This window comes from Agelaius tricolor, unplaced genomic scaffold (assembly GCF_023055355.1).
Source record: "Agelaius tricolor isolate 1412-34295 unplaced genomic scaffold, bAgeTri1.0.p SCAF_16, whole genome shotgun sequence".
In the NCBI taxonomy this organism is placed as follows: domain Eukaryota; kingdom Metazoa; phylum Chordata; class Aves; order Passeriformes; family Icteridae; genus Agelaius; species Agelaius tricolor.
Genome location: NW_027269276.1, coordinates 15,482,498 through 15,502,045, shown reverse-complemented (window position 1 = coordinate 15,502,045; position 19,548 = coordinate 15,482,498). Strand labels below are relative to the sequence as shown.

The following is a 19,548-nucleotide window of genomic DNA, read 5'->3' as shown; positions in this document are numbered from 1 at the left end:
GGCACTGGTACAGAACAGTTCTTCCCTTCAGCCATTTAGGGACCTGCACACGTACGGTGGGCAGGGGTTTGTCTAAAAGACAGGGGTTATCCCACAGCCTTTTCAATTTAAAATAAGAAGTAAAAGATGAGGGGCATTCTGAGCAGAAGAAAAACAAATGTCCCCGGCATCACTAGGCATTTCTGCATTTTATGGGATCTCATCAGTTCCAAATGGTAGAGGATGGAAAAGCCAAGAGGATTAATAGCTCCTGGAATGGCTGAGAGTTACCAGTGTGAGAGCATAGAAACAGAAAGTGTAACAGTCCCATTTACAAGTTGGATTATTTCAGGTGGAAACAGTGAAGTTTTTATTTGCTTGTAAAGGTAGCAGTCTAGATTATTATGCATAAGTAAGGTCACCCATTTCAAAAAGGTGAATTTAAGCTGAAAGAGGAGCAGAGAAGTTGACACTGGAAACTGATAATTCAACTTACAGGAGAAAAAAAAGAGTTTGTTAAAGCTAGGAAAGCAAAAGTTGGTTGGAGAGATCACCATAGTCAGTAGGCATAAAGGAAAAATAGATCACAGGATACTTTTTAGATACAGATTCTCTTTAGAAGAAAAGTGTGTCAGCTGGTGGTGAATAAATAAAAGGAGGGAATTATGACGTGCTCAAGCTCTCAAAGAAATGAATTTCTGTGGGCATCTGAGGACAAGTAGTTGAGAGTTTTAAGATGGAGCTTGACAACTTGGGAAACTACTTGTGTGACAATGAATGCATGCAACAGAGGAGCAGCACTCCTTGCTTTTCCTCTCCTTTGACATGAGAATTGCAGGAGTGGACAGTGATCCTTGATCCCAACTACCTCCATGGAAATGCTGGGACTCCTGGGGAGCAGGGAGCTGACACTGCTTGCTGGGAACATCACACCATGGCTTTGGCTGTTCCTTGTGATACTCAGAGGAATAACTTGCTGCCAGACTTGAAGAAGGTAGACTTCTGTATTAGATGGATTTGCACTACACATTTCAGGGGTCAGGACAAGTACAGAGGCTTGAGGGGGAAGGATTGTCTTTTCAGTGTGGAAAATAAATCTTGGCCTATGCATAAGGGTTAGAACTTAAAAGCTGTAGAAGAGAGGTAGGGTCTGAGGAATCAGATTCAGTGCAACAAATTCCCTTCTTTTCTGCAGTGCAAAGAAAAGGTTGGGGTCTTGGTTGAGCCCAAGCTCAGGTAAAGGGATTTAAAATACTGTCCAGACCCTTGCTTTTTATCAGCACTCAGATCTGCACTGACACACCTGTACTTGCCAGGACATTAAACTTTGTGAATTTGTAAAATGAATGCTCCTGTTTGATGAGAGGAAAACTTAGGAGTTGAGGTCAAGCAGCAGGTGGGAATACTTAGCATGTGATTAGTGATGCACAGAGCCAGCTGCCCCTCAGATCTTCCTGTTATACTGAGAGGTCTGTGCTGGAACAGAGTAAGGGAGCCGTTCCTGTACTGCATCCAGCACAGGAGAGCTGTTTTACCTGCTTGGCTACTAGTGATTGTTGTGGTCATTAAGGTAGAAAAATGTCTCCACACAAATGATCAGGAAAAAAGAGTACACTTTTTACAGTGGGAGGGATCAGCTTGCATGATAGGCTATGGATGAGAAATTTGCATGCCTTCAACTCACGTTGCCTCCCAATTTTAAAGCCTTTTGCTCAGAAGTGTTCTGAATAATTGGGGTGTGTCTGTGATACCACCTACTTTAGCAAACGTGGCAGCAATCAAATGGATGCCATCATCAGGTGTAGAGTTCAAAATGCATCCAAGTCCTCAATTCAGTAACTCTGCAGTGATTCAGTGGGTTATAAGGGCAAAGCCTTTATTACTGAGGTCTGCTGGTACATAGTTACAGGCACTGTGTCAGGATATGACAAAGCCAGTTGCATTGGATATTAGGATTTGAGAATCCTCCTGTTTCACAGATTTCAAAACTGAGCCCCAAAGAGGAAAAAAAAAATCAGAGAATAGCGGACTGTTGATTTTGGCTTCCAACAAAGGGCCAGAAGGTGGAATTCCAGCTGCTTCATTGCATAATTTGGGGAAGGGGAAGAGAAGCCAAGGCCCTAAAGCAAGTTTCCAAGTTGCAGTTTTGGAGCAAAGGTCATGGGCTGTGGAGAGGTGCCTACTTGTAGCCAGCAGAAATGGAACCAAGGCTTAAGAGAAAGTATGTAAAACCCCTTAAGAATTGAGACTGACTGTGGTTTATGAGATGAAATTTACTGCATCAAAGACAGCTGGAGGACCTCACTCATGCTCTCCTGCCTGTTTCAGATGCTTTGGTGGTGTTGTGTGATTGTAGAGGGGGGAGGAAGCAGTTTATGCACTTGAGTGTTTATTCTGTGGATAAGATCACATATGGTAGCTGGGGATTGGGCTGAAAGGCTTGGGTGGTCCCATCTAACTTTCTGCTTATCCCCCAACATTCCAAGCCAACCTGGGGGTGGCAATACAGACAAGATTTGTTGAGAGTGGGGTCATGTAAGTAAATGGTTTAGTATTCAAAACCTCAGTTTAGTTCCCTGGAGTTTGCTGCAGTCCTGTTTTGAGCCTGCTGCATCCTGAAACTGTTATCAAAGCTGGACATAATAGATCCTGAAACTGTTATCAAAGCTGCACAATAATAGTCCAGAAGGTTATAAGAAAAGGGGTGAGATCAATCTCCTTGGTACAAATAACATTTCCCATAAACCAGACTTTTGCAAGTCAGCATCTCTTTGTGTTGGGGGAGAAGGAGCCTGGAGGAAAGGCAGGGCAGGAGGGGCCTGGGATAACTCTGTTCTGACACAAGTTTTTTGGAGCAGAGGTGCAGAGTCATCAAAGATGAAGGTTGACAATCACAGCTGAGAGATGGGCAAAGCAGCAGGAAACCTTTTTCTTAAGTCAAGATTGCTAAATGGCATTTTATTATGATGCTGTCTCCATTACATACTTGCAGTTGGAGCAGGGTATCAAGAGAAAGAAATTTTGTGTTGTTCTGAAACAGTTGGATTTTATTGCAGCCAAAGCCCTTTTGCTTGTAGATTCCTTCTACTGAGCAGCATGGCCCTGCCTCTCCAGTGGAGCTGGCCCCTAGGCAAGGCCACATGCCTGGCTTCTGATCATATGTTGTATTCTGCTTCCAGCTGAGAAAGGTCTCTTGGTTGAACCCACTGTGCAGAGAACTCATCAGCAGCTTTGCAGAGAGAAAAGAAGTAGGGGCAGAGCTTTTCCTTCCTGAAGAAAAACTAGAGAAACACTATGCTATCAGCTTGAAGGTTATAGAAGCTGCAGCCTGGTAGACTTTGTGGGCTCACAGGGATAGAGACTCTCCTGAGCTGAAACTTTTTCTAGTTTGATTAGCAATGACTTAAATGAGGCACTCAGGAGAGGAGAATCTGTGCATTTCTCTCTGTGTGCATGCATTAGTGCTCCACTAGAGACTTTCAATGCAAGTCTGGCTCAGCTAAGTGAGCCACAGCTGTAGTGAGCCATGGCAGAGCTGCTTCAACACAAGAGCCACAAATGTCCTGAGAGTATATTCCACGGTCACTGTAATTTCATTAGGGGATTTCTGCTGTTTATTTTACCAACTGATTCCTCTTTCTGGCTTATCTAGGCTTAGTGGTGCATCACCTTTCCTTGGAGAAACTAAACAAGAAACACTTGCCAACATCACAGCTGTGAATTACGATTTTGATGAAGAATTTTTCAGCAATACAAGTGACCTAGCAAAAGACTTTATTCAGAAACTACTGGTGAAAGATACACGGTAAGCAAAGATTCAGAAAGACCCATTCATCTCTAAAATAAACCTGCTGAAATGTGGCTTGACAAGTGAAAAAGCTTTTCTTGCAGTATGTATTGCCAGTCAAGAGCAAGACAGGTGGATGCTGCTGTTATCTAGTTAATCACTGCATCCAGAAACTCTGAGGAGAGGAACCAAACCTCCTCAGCTAAATGCCATGTTCAGGACTGAATTCTCACCTGAGTCAAGCTGTCACAATAGGCTGTGAAATGATGTGCACAATCTTGAGTTCAGGGTAACCACCACTCCACTATTTCAGTTTCTTATGAACGACTCTACCAAGGAGGCAATACCATCCCAGAATATGCCCCCAGTGGTGCAATGCCAGAAAAATCAGTACATGTGCTGATATGGAGTTGTTCTAAGTCTCTGTATCTGTGGCAGTCACCTAGGGTTTGTGTGACAGCTATGCAGGTCTTTGTTTCCAGGTTACAGGAACCATTGTTTTTGGGATTTTTTGGGGTTTTTTCTTTGTTGTTTTTTTGGGGGGGTTGTTTTTTTGTTTGGTTTTTTTGTTTTTGTTTTGTTTGTTTGTTTGTTTTTGTGTGTGTGTGTGGTTTTTTTTAGTTTAGTTTAGTTTTGTTTTACTTGCTTTCAATAAAGTGCACACCGAGGTAGCATCTCCTTCCCTGTAACCGTCTTTGTCCTGGAGGAATGTCAGACCATTGTGATTCTTTTTAATTGGCTTCATTAGGGGAGAAAATAGCTACAAGAGAGAAGGAGCTGTTCAGTGAAGATTTCTGCAAATCATCAGGCCTGGGTGTGGGGTAGAATAGGTGTTTGATGAGAGTTTTACACAGGTCTAGCAGCTCCAAGGAGAAGTCAGTGCTGTTGGTAGGTGTCCTGTGTGCAGACATGGTGCCTGTGCAATGCTGTGTTTCTGTCTTTGATTCTCAGTGCTCTTAACATGCTGTTCACCAAACTGCTACAATGCAGAAGGAAGTTAGGTTTGATCCACTTTGATTAGGTTTGCTGTGTTCCTCTCAGAAATGTTGCTTTCAGGAAACAACAGCTCCTGCAGTGCTGTAATACTGTGTTCCAGAGGACAGCTTTGCTATAATTACTGTTGATTCAGACACAGATGTATCAAAGGTGTATAGCAAGAATGTATTTTCTAAGCACATCAGATGAACAAAACAAAGGAATGTTGTATTACTTTTTATGGAAGGGTGCACAAAACTACAGGTAGATTTTGATGAAATAAGAATTAAAGTTGTGCGGAGTAAGGACAGTTACCTGCTGAAGTTTAGAACAGTAACTAAACTGCACACAAGCAGTGTGCCTCAGGGAGAAACATAAACTTGAAATTTGAGGGTTTTTCCTGGAATTATCCTGATAAAGGCTTCATAGGAAGCCCAGGAAGAGTTTGGGTCAATGGACTTCTGTACCAAGTATTTATCATTCAAGTCTTTGGGGTTTTTTTGTGTTGTTTTTTAGGAAGCGGCTTACGATTCAGGAAGCTCTGTCTCATCCATGGATAACGGTAAGACTGAATAAAGAAAAAGATCTTTTTTTCCAAGAGCGAAGCAGAGATCATATTCTCACTCTTACCAGTGTGTTAAATGGAAAACTGCCCCCTAAGTACTTTGTGATTGATGCTGGGTGACTCAAAGAGATGTACAGGGAGAAAATTGCTTGGGTCTGACCAAATCCTTGGATTTCTGCAAATTACTTCCTTTATTATGATAACATTCAAAAAGAGAGTAACAAAGCTCTGATGTTTATTGTACATTACAGTACCCATATTGGACTGGGCTTTGCATTTTTCCATTCCTCTCTGCTTGCATGGGCATATACTGGGTGTTGGCTTTCATGTTTTCTGGATTTGAGAGTTGACTGCAATCAATATAGAAAATATGATTTCTCTGGATAGAGAACTGCTGTGTACCCCGTGTTCTGGTTTGCTTACATTTGTGTGTCTGTATGTATTTTTTCATCATAAACATTGCTTGCTTATGTGGATAAGTCTCTTACTGAAAATGCATTTAGCTAGTCTCAGCATGACTAATGAGGATTTTTGAAATTCAGGTTTTGCTTTGCATTGCACAAAACATTAGTTGGAGTGGTATTAGGGTTGTTGGTTTTCCTCCTACAAATATTGATAGCTTTGACACTGTTAATTGCTAAAAATTAGCATGAAAATAAATTGCAGCCATGTTGTTTGCACTTATCACATTGGAATGAAAGCATTTGTCACATTCAGTTCTGGGCTTACATGTTTGGTGTTTGTTTCTTTTAATCAAATGCACGAAGGAAAATCTTTGTGAGCAAAGAATCTCCCAGCATTGTGGAAGCCCTTTGTCCCTGCATCCTTTGTGTAGAGTTTTTGAATTGCTGCAGTCTTGTAAATGTTCAGTAATATTGGTTCCTCTGTCTGACGACTCACCAGCTGAAAGATGAAACCAAAGTCCAGGAAAACAAGAAGGTGGAGAATGCGCAGCTGAAGACGAAACGCCTGAGGGAGTACACCATCAAGTGCCACTCAAGCATGCCCCCCAACAACACCTACATCAACTTTGAGCGCTTTGCCCGCATTGTAGAGGACATTTCCCGTGTGGAGCAGGGTTTCAGCACCTTGGCTGCATCCCACGATTCCTTGCAGGAGGACATGGATGCTTTGCTTTCCATTTATAATGAGAAAGAAGCTTGGTATAAAGAAGAGAGCGAAAGCGTGAGGCACACGCTGTCCCAGCTGAAGTACGAGTACCGTAAAATGGAGTCCCTGAAAAGGCACTTGCACGAGGACAGCGAGGCCGTCGGCGCCAGCCTCGCAGGCGTGTGCGGGAAATACGCTGAGCTGCAGAGCCACTATGAATCCCTCAGACAGGAGCTTGCTGAGGAAATCAAGTGGGTACAGGAGTTAATGAGCAGTTTTCAACTGGAAAATGAAGCCTGTGTGAATGGAAACTTTCACTCTGTTTTCAACAAAGATATTAATGAATCACTAATGGAGCTGTTAAATAGATCTTGCTGTGAAGAATTCCTTGCAGGGTTGAATCTTGATGTGACAGAATCCCATCAGTAACACTGAGATCAGGCTAAGTGCAGGGTTTGTTGCTTGTTTCAATGTACATCAGTTTAAAAAGGTTCTGGTCCAGAGATTCTACACAAAAAAATGACCTAGAATTGAAGTAGAAGTTCTGATGTATTGCACAAGCTGCTGACCAAGACCATAATCTCCCCGTGGTTTGTAGTGTTGAAATTTTGTTTTTTTCTTGTGTTCAGTGTCTGAACTTGCAGGAATAAGATTATCACAGTGGTATGGACACATGTAACGCCAAAACCTTTGGTATTGCCTATATTTTACTCTGCATCGTGTATTACAGTTCCTAAAGATTACTAGGTAATTAATGTGGAATAAAGAATAAGTCTGTCTGTACTTACTAGAAACTGGGTGCCTGGAAACTAATAAAAAATCCCCTTATAGCATCTTTGGTTGGCTGAAGGAAACAGTTGGATAGGCCTGCTGCAGAAAGTTCTATACACCTTATGATACAAATATTTGTAAAGGTGAAATCTGTAAATTAAAGCAAATGGTGTAGTAATTTAGCTGATACTGTGGAAATTTGCTGTGAAATGGCTGTCAATGAAGAATTTTAGGATTAGTGTTTAGGCCAGTTGTGCAGGGTGAACTCTTTTACCATCAAAGGTAAGGTGAATTTTAAACTAAAAGATTGATCAACAGCTGAGTTTCCTGTCCTGTACCAAAGAAATTCTATTCAAAAGACACCATTGGGAACTTATAATGATCAAATGATTGTGCAATTTTGCAGTGCAAATGTCAATTTTAGACTTAGTGATAATATAGTCATCTGGTTTGTTTTCTACAGTTGAAGAAGATTACAAAGCTACAACTAATTTAATGTATGATGTGGCATTGAGATCAGTGTTCTTGCTATAAAGATTTTTATTCCTTAGGTTTTACAAAGTAAAAGAAAATCCAGACTTGAATCATGCCCTGCTGTCTTGTATTTCAAAGAAGTCGTTTGATTATACTGTATTAATATGCACAGATGTACCAGTCTCATTTTTGAACACAATAAATAGTTATTTATGCAGGATGTAGTTGTTCCCTGATGGTTAGTGACTGAAAAAGAAGCCAAGTTTCTGTGGGCATTTGCTGCATGGTGACTGTTGTGCAACTACAAGAATCAGTGAGATAATAGCTCTAGTCCAGCTAGAGTGAATCTTTACATATGTGTATTAGAGTATATCTTTCACTGCCCCTCCTCCCTCCTCCTTTTGCAGAGAAGTGAATGACCTAAATAAACTGAATTGTTGTTCTTCCTAACATGATTAAGAATAATGTTTCCTAATTTGAGATAAAAAGATAAAAGCATACTCTCATCTAATTTTTTGGAGAGTACTGTGGACCCATTTACTGCTATGTCCTCACAAAGATGTGCAGAGGCTGATGCAAATTCAGAATTGTGAAAATAGTTATTCACTTGGGATATTGTTGCTCCCATCATTGTACTGGAAGGAGGATGGAGACTGGATGTGCTCTCTGTGTCATTGTTCTTGGCACAATACGTGAAATTTTCAAAAGCTTCTATAGTGTAGATAACCAGGATGTGACCCTGGCAAGCTGGCGCTGATGGCTGGGGAGAATTGGGCTCTACTGTGACAAATAGGATTGAGCATTTTGCATGTGTCCATTTTTTATTGTTTCAGAATGCTTCTGCAGGTTTCTTTAGCTGGAAGACCCATTCTAAAACCTGTCCAGGAGAACTGGAACATAGGATTTTATTGTCAGGGGGAGAGAGCCTTAATTCCTAAAATGTAACTTAAAGCCTAGTGGGATTTAGAATTTGCAGAAGACACTCTCAAGAAAGAGAGTCTGCCTCCCCTCAGCCATGATCTCGTATTCTTTGTTCATATTGATTTTCTTTATGAGCAAATGCACTGGCACGATGAGAAGGAGCATTAAATGAGGCCACCTTGTTCCTGAGCATGTTTGGGTGAGGGCAATGTTGTTGTGACTCTGTCCTTGAGGCTAATCACACCCTGCTTTTGAGAAGAGATCCTGATGATTTGAGAGAATGACAAGGTCACTGGGTTGCAGGGTACTTAAAATGAAGAGGTGGTTATTAGCACTCTGCAGTAAAGTGAGTTATTTAGAGTCGGTGATGGTTCTGAAAGGGCACTGGGAAATTTTTCATCATGATTGTACAGCTGACATTTAGCCAGTGACGTTTTTTCCACTTCAAATTGATTTCTGCTCGCCTATTGCACCAAGCTGGCTGTTTGCAGCGTGAGGAAATTATATTTAATGCTTAATTGTCCCAGTTCTGTTGAATGCAACTGGTGTGTACATCTAAATGAGAAGGGGACCCAGCTGATAGCTTGGCTTCTTTAAGTGCTGCTGAGATACCTGCAAAAATGCTAAACCTACAGCATTTGGTGAGAAGAGTGAATTTGTTGTCTCAAACGTTTTAAATTATTTTGCTGAAAAAGATGTTTAAATCCTCACTGATGTGTGTTCCATTCTCCTTTGGTACTCTTGCTGTTTCAGGTGCATGGCTTGGCTGCATTGCAGTCCAGTTCAGTATAAATATTTCTGTGTTATCCACCTCCTACATACGCAGATCAGAACGGCTGGAATGGTTGTCACCCCATACTCTTTGAAGGGCTGATTCCTGGCCTTTCTCTTTTCACTCTTGTCTGATCTGGTTTTGAACCGTTTCTTTCTTGCAATCTGTCAGATTTGGTTTTAAGATTTATGCAAATTTTGAGGTACTTTTGGAATTGAAATGTGCTTCATTTTCAGAAGGACTGTGTCAGGATTTGTGGAACATCTGTTCCTTAACACCAGGTTGACATCCAAAGCACTAGGCACATGTCTGAATTCTGATCTATCTTCTTCTTTATTCCTATTTTTCAGTCGTCAGATATTGCAATTATTGCCTGGGTGTCAATGCCTTGTGCTGTCATACTCTGGCTATGGTTAAAGGACAAAGCTGAGTTGTTTCAGATAGCATGTATCCTTATCACTAATACTACATGACAGCTACCTTTGTTCCATTTTATTACAGTGATGTCATCTAGAGAAAAGGGACATGGGGCAGGTGTGCATGAGAAGCACCTTAGCAACTTTACAAAGTGAAAGCATAGCCTTTGCACCCACTAGTTTTAGGATTTTATTTGTGATCAAAAGGGCCCTGTCTAGGCCCAGAGTGGGCTAGATTTAATTATTTTTGTATGAAAAAACCTGTATGAATCTGTAGCTTCCCCAGCTTTCTTTCAGCTAGCTCCAGTTCACATGAGATATCTTGCATATTTTATGTACCAAAGGGAGCTGAAGAATAAAATTGCTCTTTTATCTTCCAGCCCATGGACAAGCAACAGGCTTTGGTTCGGAAATCATCTGTTGTTAACATGGAAAACTTCAAAAGGCAATATGCTAGAAGGCGGTGGAAGGTATGACAACAAACCTTTAATCCTCCTCACACGGGGCTTCCCAAGCCTGGTGGGATCAGAGGGCAAGATAGAGCTTGAATGTTAGGTTGTAACAGGCAGTAAATGAATGAGATGTGTTTGGGTATGTCTGCACTGGGTATGTGTGATCAGATTGGTTTTCCTCCCTCTCTGCACAGCTTTCGTACCGCGTTGTTTCACTGTGCAACCACTTCTCGCGCTCGCTGGTGAAGAAGGTCCTGGCACAAGATGAGAGTTTGGTAGGTGCATTCCTCACACAGGAAGAAGAGAAGAGCTGGTCTTACTGTGCACTCATTTTGCTGTCCTTCATGGATGCACAGCCCAACAAGACAGCAGTGGCTTGGAGTGGGAAACCAGAGGGGGACCATGGCATCATTTGTGTCTTTAATGCTGCTGTATGTCCTGTTACTGTGACAGGAATCTTGTGCAGGGAGAGCCAGTGACTTGATCGACCTTCTAGGGGCTAAGCACATTATTGTGTAAAGGAGCAGCAAGGAGCCTGCAGATGATGTCTGGATCACAGGCAGTGACCGTGGGGTGTGACTGAGATCTGAGCAATTGCAGGGGAGCTCTCTGCTTTGTGCCCAGCTCTGTGATGGAGGGTGGGGGACCCTGGCACTGCCTGTGACCTTCTGAAGTGAAGCTTTATGGGCTCTATTAGCTCTGCTCTTCTCAGTAGATGATACTGATCATATTGGAACAGCATGTTCAAGAGCATGGTATCTGATTTACATGAGACTTTTTGGCTTTCTGTTTCAGAGAAACTGTGAAAGTGACAGTGAGGATCATTCACAAAGGAAAGCCCCTCCTCAGAGGAGAAGCAGCATATCATAATGGGATGAGAATTCCATGGGCAGGAGACAGGAAACTTTCATCCTTGCTGAAGCAAGCAGCCCTGGCAGCAGACTTGGACTTCTTGTCTGAGTCCTTGGTATGATGCTTCTTGCTTCTCAAACTACCCCAACAACTTGGATGGTCTTAAATGCCTACTAAGCATTTTAGAAAATTGGGAATCAAGATTCCCCGGGAAATGCTACAGCACAAGCACCAGTTGGAGTGCTTTTACATGTTGAGTGTTTCAGTGATACTGATGTCAACTGCACTCAGGGTGTAGGGTTTCTACTGACAATCTTTACTGCAGAGTAATTCACATTCCACACCATGGTTAAGACTGTGGGCATTATTATTTCAGTCAGGGAATTGCTAGTGACTCTAAGGATTTTCTTTAAATTCAATTTTTACAATTGTTAATAGCATAAATATTTGATGGCAGGTATCTGACAGGTTCTGTTAGCTGTATGCAGTACTCTGTTATTGCTGCCACTGAAAAGAAGATTACAATGTCATTACATATCATAACCTTGATTTTGTGAACCTGGCACTAAATAGTTCTGAAATGCAACAAGAGCTGTGCTCTGGCCATGGTCTCTGCCTGAGGGTTAGCACAACTCTCATTGTTAGTGTGAGTGCAACTGACTGTGGCACTGAGGTAGGCCAAAGCAATTTTTGGATGAAAAAGAGAAAAAAATTCTGTAGTGATTTACATGCACCCAAATACAACATTTTCACGGAATGATGACAGGATGCCTCACCAAAAAAAAGAGCATTTATAAATCTAAAGCATGCAAAGAAATAGTCTTTATTAGACTTTGTTATTGCTGTCAATATTATTTATTTTCAGCAAATTGGAGACTCTTTAACACCTGTTTGTATAGGTGCTGTTTACATGTAACCCAGACTGCAGACATCTGTATTTTATTCAGGGAGTTGTATCCAAAATTGAGGAAATAAGCACTTTGATATTGATGGAATATCTTTGCACAGGGAAGTTGCATCATTTAAAATATATTAGTTTCTAAGCCAGTATTGTTCAATTGGTACCAAAAAATGTGCATAGACTAGGGTATTTTTTCATTGAATATATTTGCTGTTAGAAGTTCCTATTTATTTTGCAATTTAATGAATTAAAAATCAGAAAGCAAGTCTATTAGAAACAACTATAGATGGACGAGGAAACTGATTTTGTTTGGCTTTACACTTGTCACCTCTAGGCTGAGGTTTTAGAGCAGAAGGGGTTGAAAACTAGTATCAGGTTAATTGTGATGGCTTCCAGTTTCTAAGAAAGAAATAAAAATATGCTACTTATATTTGTAACTTTGTATCCTTGCTTAGTTGGAGACTAAAATGCAGTTGGTAAGAAATTACTTCTGTGAAAGGAAGGAAATGTATGAGAAGCTTTGGAGAAGAGGCAGAACGTAGGATTTGATGGAAGAAACATAAAATGAAGGAGGGGGTGGGAAAAAAGCAGTGGAGAGGAGTGAGTATGAGAGGGATGTGGAGCTGATCCTGGACTGGGAAAGTTGAAGGAAAGGAAGAGAATGTGGATATATGAATTGTGGAAGCTGGAGAGTGAATGTTTCTGCAAATATGGCACTGCATTTTTATACTACTTATTGAATTTCTATTTATTTTATATCTTGTGCTGCCATAGCCTGTGACGTGTGCTGGTCAAGGGATGAGGTGCAGGGCATGGGCTCCTCTTCATAATCAATTAAAAGGTATATTTCTGAACTTTCTGTGTAATTCTTGAGATAGAATCCTCAAAAAGTGTCACAGTATGTATTAAGAGGGAGCAGTAATAGGGAAACCTGAAGTTTCAGTGTATCCTAATTTCAGCTGGAATAGAGTTAATTTTCTCCTTAGTAGCTGGTACAGTGCTGTGTTTAAGATTCAGTATGAGAATAATGTTGATGATAATATGCTGATGTTTTAGTTGTTGCTAAGTAGTGGTTACCATAAGCCTGGACTTTTCAGTTTTCCATGCTCTGCTGGTGAGGAGGTGCACAAAAAGCTGGGAGGGACCATATCCAGGGACAGCTGACCCAAAATGGTCCAAGGGATATTCCAGCCCATGGAATGTCATGCTCTGTATGTAAACTGGGGTGAGTTGGCTGGGAGCCACAGGTCACTGCTCAGGGATGGGCATTGGTCTGTGGGTGGTGAGCAGTTGTGTTGTGCATCACTTGGCTTTCCTGGGGTTTATTCCTCTCTGTTCCTTTCCATTATTATTAATTATTATTATAATATTTTTCTTTAGTTGAACTACAAAACTGTTCTTATCTCAGAGTAACCCTTGAGGTTTGCTTTCCAATTCTCCTCCCCACGAGGGCCAAGGAAAGGTGAGCGAGGGGCTTTGTGGGGTCTAGTTGCCAACAGGGGTTAAACCATGGCAGTGTCTGGAGGGAATCTTTCATAAACAGAACACTAAAAATAGATATTTGGATAAAAAGCCTCCCAGCTTACCTACCAAATTTTGCTTTCTGCTTTCCCAAGGATGTGGAAAACCAAACAGACTCCAAGCCAGTGGTATTTTTCTGAATTTCTGGACTTTGAAAACACCTTTGGTTTTCAAATTTGAGATTGTGGGATGTGTATGTAAATTACACTTCTGAAAATTAGGCCCTGGTTAAAATAGGTGTTAGGTTGTTGAAACAGGATTGTGCTGTCATGGAGATGGGGTTATTCTCATGTAAATCCTAGCAACTATTGAGAAAGATGGGACTCAGCAGAAAGGCAGACAGAATGCAAGGCTGTATGAAGCTCTGGCTTATTAATTCTACCTTTATAAAGATGTAAGGTGGTGTTTTAACAAACACATTACAGACAGCTCACTGTTCAGTCATTTTTGTGCCCAGGTTAGCTAAGGCCAGGCCTTTCTCTCTGTCACTCAGTCACTGCACATGGCTCCCAAGCACCTTCATTGCACAGCAACCACAGCACACAGCACTCGTGTCCACACAAACTCTTCCCTGCCTGTTCCAGGTAGGAGCATGCTGCGAGTGTAGGATCTCTTGTACTCAGGACTAATGCTGGTGATGCATTAGGAAGCTTTACAGTGTTTTCCCAGCTGCGATGTTCTCTGTGCTCAGTGCCCTGTGTGTCCCATGAGGCGAAGCTCAGCCTGCTCAGGGAGGCACAGTGTAATTGTGCTGCTTCCAGCCCTGGCAGGACACCTGCTCCGTGCAGGGCTCCATCTGATATCCACCACCAGTGTGTTTTGAACAACAACCCACAGGTTCCTTCCACTAAAGGGCCAAAAAAAAAAAAAAAAGAACTACATGGAAGGAAAGGGAACATGAAAAGAATTTTCTGCTTTGCTGGGAGAAAAAAAAAAAAATCTATTTTCTATGTATTATTCTGTTTTGCATTAGGGAACCTGGAAATTAAGTGATAGTCTGAGGAAAAAAAAGAAAAAGCACAATTAAAAAAAAAAAAAACAAAAACCAAAAAGAAACCACAAAAGCCTGCAAGTATTTTTATTAAAGTATGGCTGTATGGCTACTTGGCTAGTTTTATTCTTATTTTAGTAGTGAATTTTTTTTAATCTACATATATTTTTTATTAGGAAAAACACTGATTTTTAATTTTTTTGTTTGTTTGTGCCTGGAAATAGTACAGACTGTCAAAAATAGCAAAGATATTTGTTATTTGCTAATAAAATGTTGGAAAGCTGGACGGGTGTGTGTCTGTGTTTCCCCGAGACCGGGGCCTGAGGCGAGGCCCCTCAGCCGCAGCTGTGGAGCCCAGGAGGGCGGGAAGCGGCAGCGCCTCAGGGCCGCGGGAGGGAGCGGGCCGGGGCCGGCGGCTCCGGGCGGTTTCGTGCCGCCCCTGCCCCGCCGCGACGGCCCGCTGGGGGTGAGGGGGCTCAGCGGGGCGCAGGTGGCGGGAGGGCCACTTTGGGGCTGCGGAGGAGCCGCCGCCGTGGCACCGGCTCGCCTTTTGGTCCGAGAGGGCTTGATGGGCCCGACAGACCGGGCTTCCCCCTCAGGAGCGGGGCTCCACAGCTCGAAGCGGTGTCCCGCGCCCCCGGCAGCGAGGTAAGCCTAGCGACTGCCGAGCCCAGCAGCTCTGCTGTTGCTGCCCTCGCCTCTGGTCTGTGCTGTCTTACTCCATTTACTTTCATTTCCTCCTTTTTTCTTTTAATAAGAGCTGTTGTTCCTATCCATACTTGTATGTAAATCAAGGAATTTGTATGTGCAGGGAATATATTTAACAATGTTCAGTTGAGAATCAAAGAACTCGGAAGCATTTCTTTTCCCTCTCTCGTTTCTATATGATCACTGTAACTGGCTGACATTCTGTATTGCTCACATAAATGTCTCCTCTGTCTTCATATAAACTTCAAACTTTAACAACTTTAGTGCTCAGATGGTAGGTAATACCTAATTTTCAGCATGCAAATTTCATGGAGTTAAAGTGGGACAGGTGGAGAGGAGTTAAAGCGGGACAGGTGCACCTTGTTACTTGGCAGGGCTGGCAGGGAACCATTGCCTGTAAGTGATCATGAGCCTGATGAAGCGATACTGCAGCAAAGGGTCGGAGGCTTGTGCGGGATGGCCACACCTGTACCCCTGCTGGAGTGACCGGGTGTGTTGCTGAGGCTCAGGGGCAGAAGTTTGGCCCTGAGGTAGAGCTCTTGATGAGTTGAGAACGTGAAGGTTTCAAATGGACAAGAAGTCACAGTGAGTAACTTTGCTGAGGGAAGGGTGGATTAAGGAGAAGCCTTGGGGAGCCCTGATGGAGTGGAGAACGGGCTTTGGCTGTCTGAGGAGATGGGAAGGAATGGCTGATCTGGCTGTGGGTCTGGGGCTGGTGTGTACACAGACAGGGATCTGTGACCATGCCCTGTATGCAGTGTACCCCATATCAGAAACATGGGTGATCCAGAAGTCTAAGCGTGGATCTGGGTTCTACCTGCAACTCCTTGTGCCAGAGCCTGTTCAAGAGTCTCCTCACAGTGTCATTGCTGGTGTATTTGCTGTTATTTTTGAGGGATTGGTGCAGAGACTGTCACTGAGCACTAGCTTTTTATAGCAGTTTGCTACAACTTGTGGCCATCCATCTCAGAGGTGTGACATTTCCTGTTCTACCTGGAACTGTGCTCAGTCACAGCCTTTTTAGGGTGGGATGTATCCACTCAACAGAAAACCTAAGAAAAGTGGTGCCACATCAGTATTTCCTAAAATGCTTTTCCCAAGGATGAACCTTGTGAGCTACGTACAATGCTTTGTTAAATATAATTGTTTGAAGGATCTTGTGTGTGTGTGAATTGTCTTAATATAACAATTATTTGGTAAAAAGAAGCTCTTAGGTAATCCAGTTACCTTTTAAATCTTTTTACTCTATTTACGTAAAACATGTTGTAATGTATTGTTATTAAATTTGAATTTAATTAGATTTACTGTTTTGAAATGTGGAAAAGCCTTTCTAGTTTTTAGCTTACAGCCTCTCATTCAGCTAGCAAAGGACAGGAAATGCTACATTTGGTTTAGTCCTAGTCATGTAATTCAAGAGAAAACAACATAAAGATGGAGGTTTGGTCTTGGTGCTGAGCCTTTAATCTTGTTTTAGTGCATGCTGGGCCTTCAAAAGCTGTAGCATATAAAGTTAAGTCCTCAGAAGTCTGCAACAAGCGAGGTCTGATTTTGCAATGTGAATGACTCAAAGCTCATGATCATGAAAAGTTGGCAATATGTGATGCTGCTCTGTCATCTGGAGTGCTCTGTTTCCCTGCGTCTGCACCTGGATCAAAGCAGGAAGAATGGCTTTTCTGATCTGGCACAGGAGTGCTCTGCAAGCCAGTACTTCAATATGCAGTGTGCCCTGCACAGTGTGTGTGTGTGTGTGTGCCTGGATTTGTGCTCCTAGGAGCAAACCAACGAACTAGAGATGCCAGATCCTTTCCTGAAGTTTGGTTATTCTGCCAGGAAGAAATTCTCCAGGACTCTGTGGGACATCTGGAATGGCATAAAGCAGGAGGCTGTGTAGTTGAAGTGGATCCAAAGCCAGTTGGTGGGGGCAGATCCATTACCAAACATGGTCTGTCATGCCAGGGGTCACAAGCTGACAGACCTGTGGTTAACTGGTTAACAGACTTGTGACTTGTGGCCCAAGGTCGTGCTCTTACGCAAATACTGACCTACATTTACAGGTTTTGGGTTTTTTTTAATCCTAAGGCCCAAATTCATGAGCTATTCCATTTGACATGCACAACGCTGGAAAAAGTATAATGTGCAGGAGAATATACAATCTCCCAAAGTTATTAATGCAGAGTCTATACTGAGACTGGAATGCCATTGTAAATGGAACCATGCTTATGAAATGACTGATTAATTAGCAGAGCAAACTGTAAAAAATTATTAAGTTCTCTAGTTTTGGGCTTTCTAGAGCATGTAAGACAATTTATGATTTTCTTGAGGAGCGTATCCTGGTGTTACTGATGGAGAGGTAAAAATAGTCATGTATGTGGAGCTGCAAGGATCTCAGTTTTTGCTGTAGTTGGTAAATACAGAATTTTTAAGCCTGCTGTTAGAGGAACCTGGGTGGTGCTGCTTTCACGAGGGACAGTTGTATTTTCTGCACACAGAGATGTCTCAGTTGCACACAGTGAAGTTGAACACTTCTGTCCTTCAGAAGCCTCTGCTCTGTGGAGCAAAAGCCGCTTGTTTCCTTCCTGTAGTTTCTTTTCATAGTTAGCTGTAGCAGCTCCATTCCAGAAGCGATTTCCTGGGTCTCAATGCTCAGAGCCAATGGGTGTCGTCCCCTTGTTTTGCTTTGAAAGCTGAGGCCATTTAGTCACACACCATGGCGTGTGCTCAAGGCATTTGAGCTAAAATACAGAAATTGTCCTTGTGTGCCTTGTGGCTACCAGAGGTCTCACCCCTTCTCAGCTGAGAGCCCTCAACACCAGGGTGGTGACAAACGCTCACTCCCCGTGCTCTGAACAGCCTCCCTCGCAGAGAGGGAGCGAGAAAAAAGCTGCAGCGCCTCTGGTAGCCGTGTTGGAGCACTTGGCCATCTGCGCAGGAGGAGCTTGGTGCCTGGTTCCAGGTGACAGTTCAGGGCTGCCTCCAGAGGCAGACACTCTCCCACGGTCCAGTACAGCACTGAAGGAAAGAAGCCTCCAAAGAGGAGTTAGGTTTCAGGTATGCCTTTTTTATTCTCTGAGTTATCTAGGGCCCATTAGTAATTATGGAAATGTTTTTCTATTATGTGTGGAATGATTTGAAGGCTCTGATGAGGTGCTGAAAAGCACTTGAAAAGCTGTTAAATTTTTTTTTAGTGGCGGGGAAAAGCACCTGCAGTTGTTTATTTTAACCTGGAGTAGTAGGTCCGTGCCCTTCAGTGTCTTTTTTGTAGGGATTGAATGCACCTCAGAGGGCAGGCAGTTTGTTGGATATGCTAATTAATAATTGTAGAGTCACACCAAGGGTTTTGAACATGAGCACATATCAGAGTTGCTGTTCTTAGTGGCAGATTCTTAGAGCCTGCCAAACATGGGTGGGGTGCACCTGAGGTGGCACAGACGAAGTGCTGGAGATAGCCTTATCACTGAGATCCATATGTTCTTAAGGAAAGTCTGCCAGCTTTCGCTTTTCATAAAATACTGTGGAAACAAATGATGCCGTTTTCATGAAAATGAAAAGTTTGCTTTTTGCATCATAAGGGCTGAGGAGGCAGAAACCGTAAGTTCAATGCATGTGTTCTGTCTAGGAAAGTATGGTTTGGGGCAGATGTGACAGGGAGGGGGGGTTTCAGAAACAGCAGTGACCTTCAGTAAGGGAACCTTAAGGGAAAGACCTCTGAACAAAATCTCTAGAGAGCAGAATGAAGATAAATGTGCTAGTACACCTTTCTAAATTGTCAAACAAGGGAGTATGTTTGGGAGAGTTTGTGAGTTCCTTTCTTACTGTTTTTGATGCAGATTTCTTGTCTTGCTCTCCTCACCCCAAACTCTACTTCCACTCAGATTTTTCATTTCAAGGAGCACTGACTGTTTATTTCTTTTAAAAGTCACTGGAAGAGTTCCAGCTGTTCATTCTGTTTGTTTTGTAAATCAACAGGCTATGGACTGTTAGAAATGGAACTGAGAATTTTTTTTCCCCATTGATGATCATGAACATTTATTCTGTTTAATGGCTTTGGCTCCACTGAGTAAAGCAAAACTTAATGGAATTTTCAGATGGGGGTTTCACTTTTGCAAAGTTCAGTTACATGATAAGTACCAGTTACATGGGGCAAAAAGCCCTGTGGGGAAATAGAGGCTTTTTCACCACTGGATGTCATAGCAAGTCCATGTGTCTTTGGAACTGTCTGTGCAAGTAACTTATGTCTAGTTTAAAGGTAGACCAAGCAGGGTCTCACACCACTGAAAGTATCTGCTGCTAGAAAACTCTTATTAACAGAAGAGGGCAATAAAAATTTCAACTTATACCAAAATAAAAGCACAG

The 19,548-nt window shown here is 42.4% G+C and overlaps 2 protein-coding genes across 9 annotated transcripts in view; both read left to right on the top strand.

Moving 5' to 3' along the window:
- DAPK2 (death associated protein kinase 2) overlaps positions 1-14,771 on the top strand; it is a 38,174-nt gene extending 23,403 nt beyond the window's left edge. For 3 of the 5 annotated variants that reach the window (XM_071441731.1, XM_071441729.1, XM_071441730.1), the window contains 3 exons: positions 3,632-3,784; positions 5,258-5,303; positions 6,210-7,881. In XM_071441731.1, coding sequence (XP_071297832.1) covers positions 3,632-3,784; positions 5,258-5,303; positions 6,210-6,845 — 835 coding nt within the window. In that variant the 3' untranslated portion in view covers positions 6,846-7,881. Of the gene's footprint in view, positions 1-3,631; positions 3,785-5,257; positions 5,304-6,209; positions 7,882-10,150; positions 10,241-10,416; positions 10,498-11,017 lie in introns of those variants that run through there. The other 2 variants (XM_071441732.1, XM_071441733.1) reach the window with 2 other exon arrangements.
- A 220-nt stretch (positions 14,772-14,991) lies between these two features.
- The window catches only part of HERC1 (HECT and RLD domain containing E3 ubiquitin protein ligase family member 1), a 102,182-nt gene continuing 97,625 nt past the window's right edge, over positions 14,992-19,548 (top strand). Inside the window, exon 1 of one of the 4 annotated variants that reach the window (XM_071441708.1) lies at positions 14,992-15,135. The gene's annotated coding sequence lies outside the window, so the exon portion shown is untranslated. Of the gene's footprint in view, positions 15,136-15,692; positions 15,781-18,226; positions 18,244-18,696; positions 18,784-19,548 lie in introns of those variants that run through there. The other 3 variants (XM_071441710.1, XM_071441711.1, XM_071441709.1) reach the window with 3 other exon arrangements.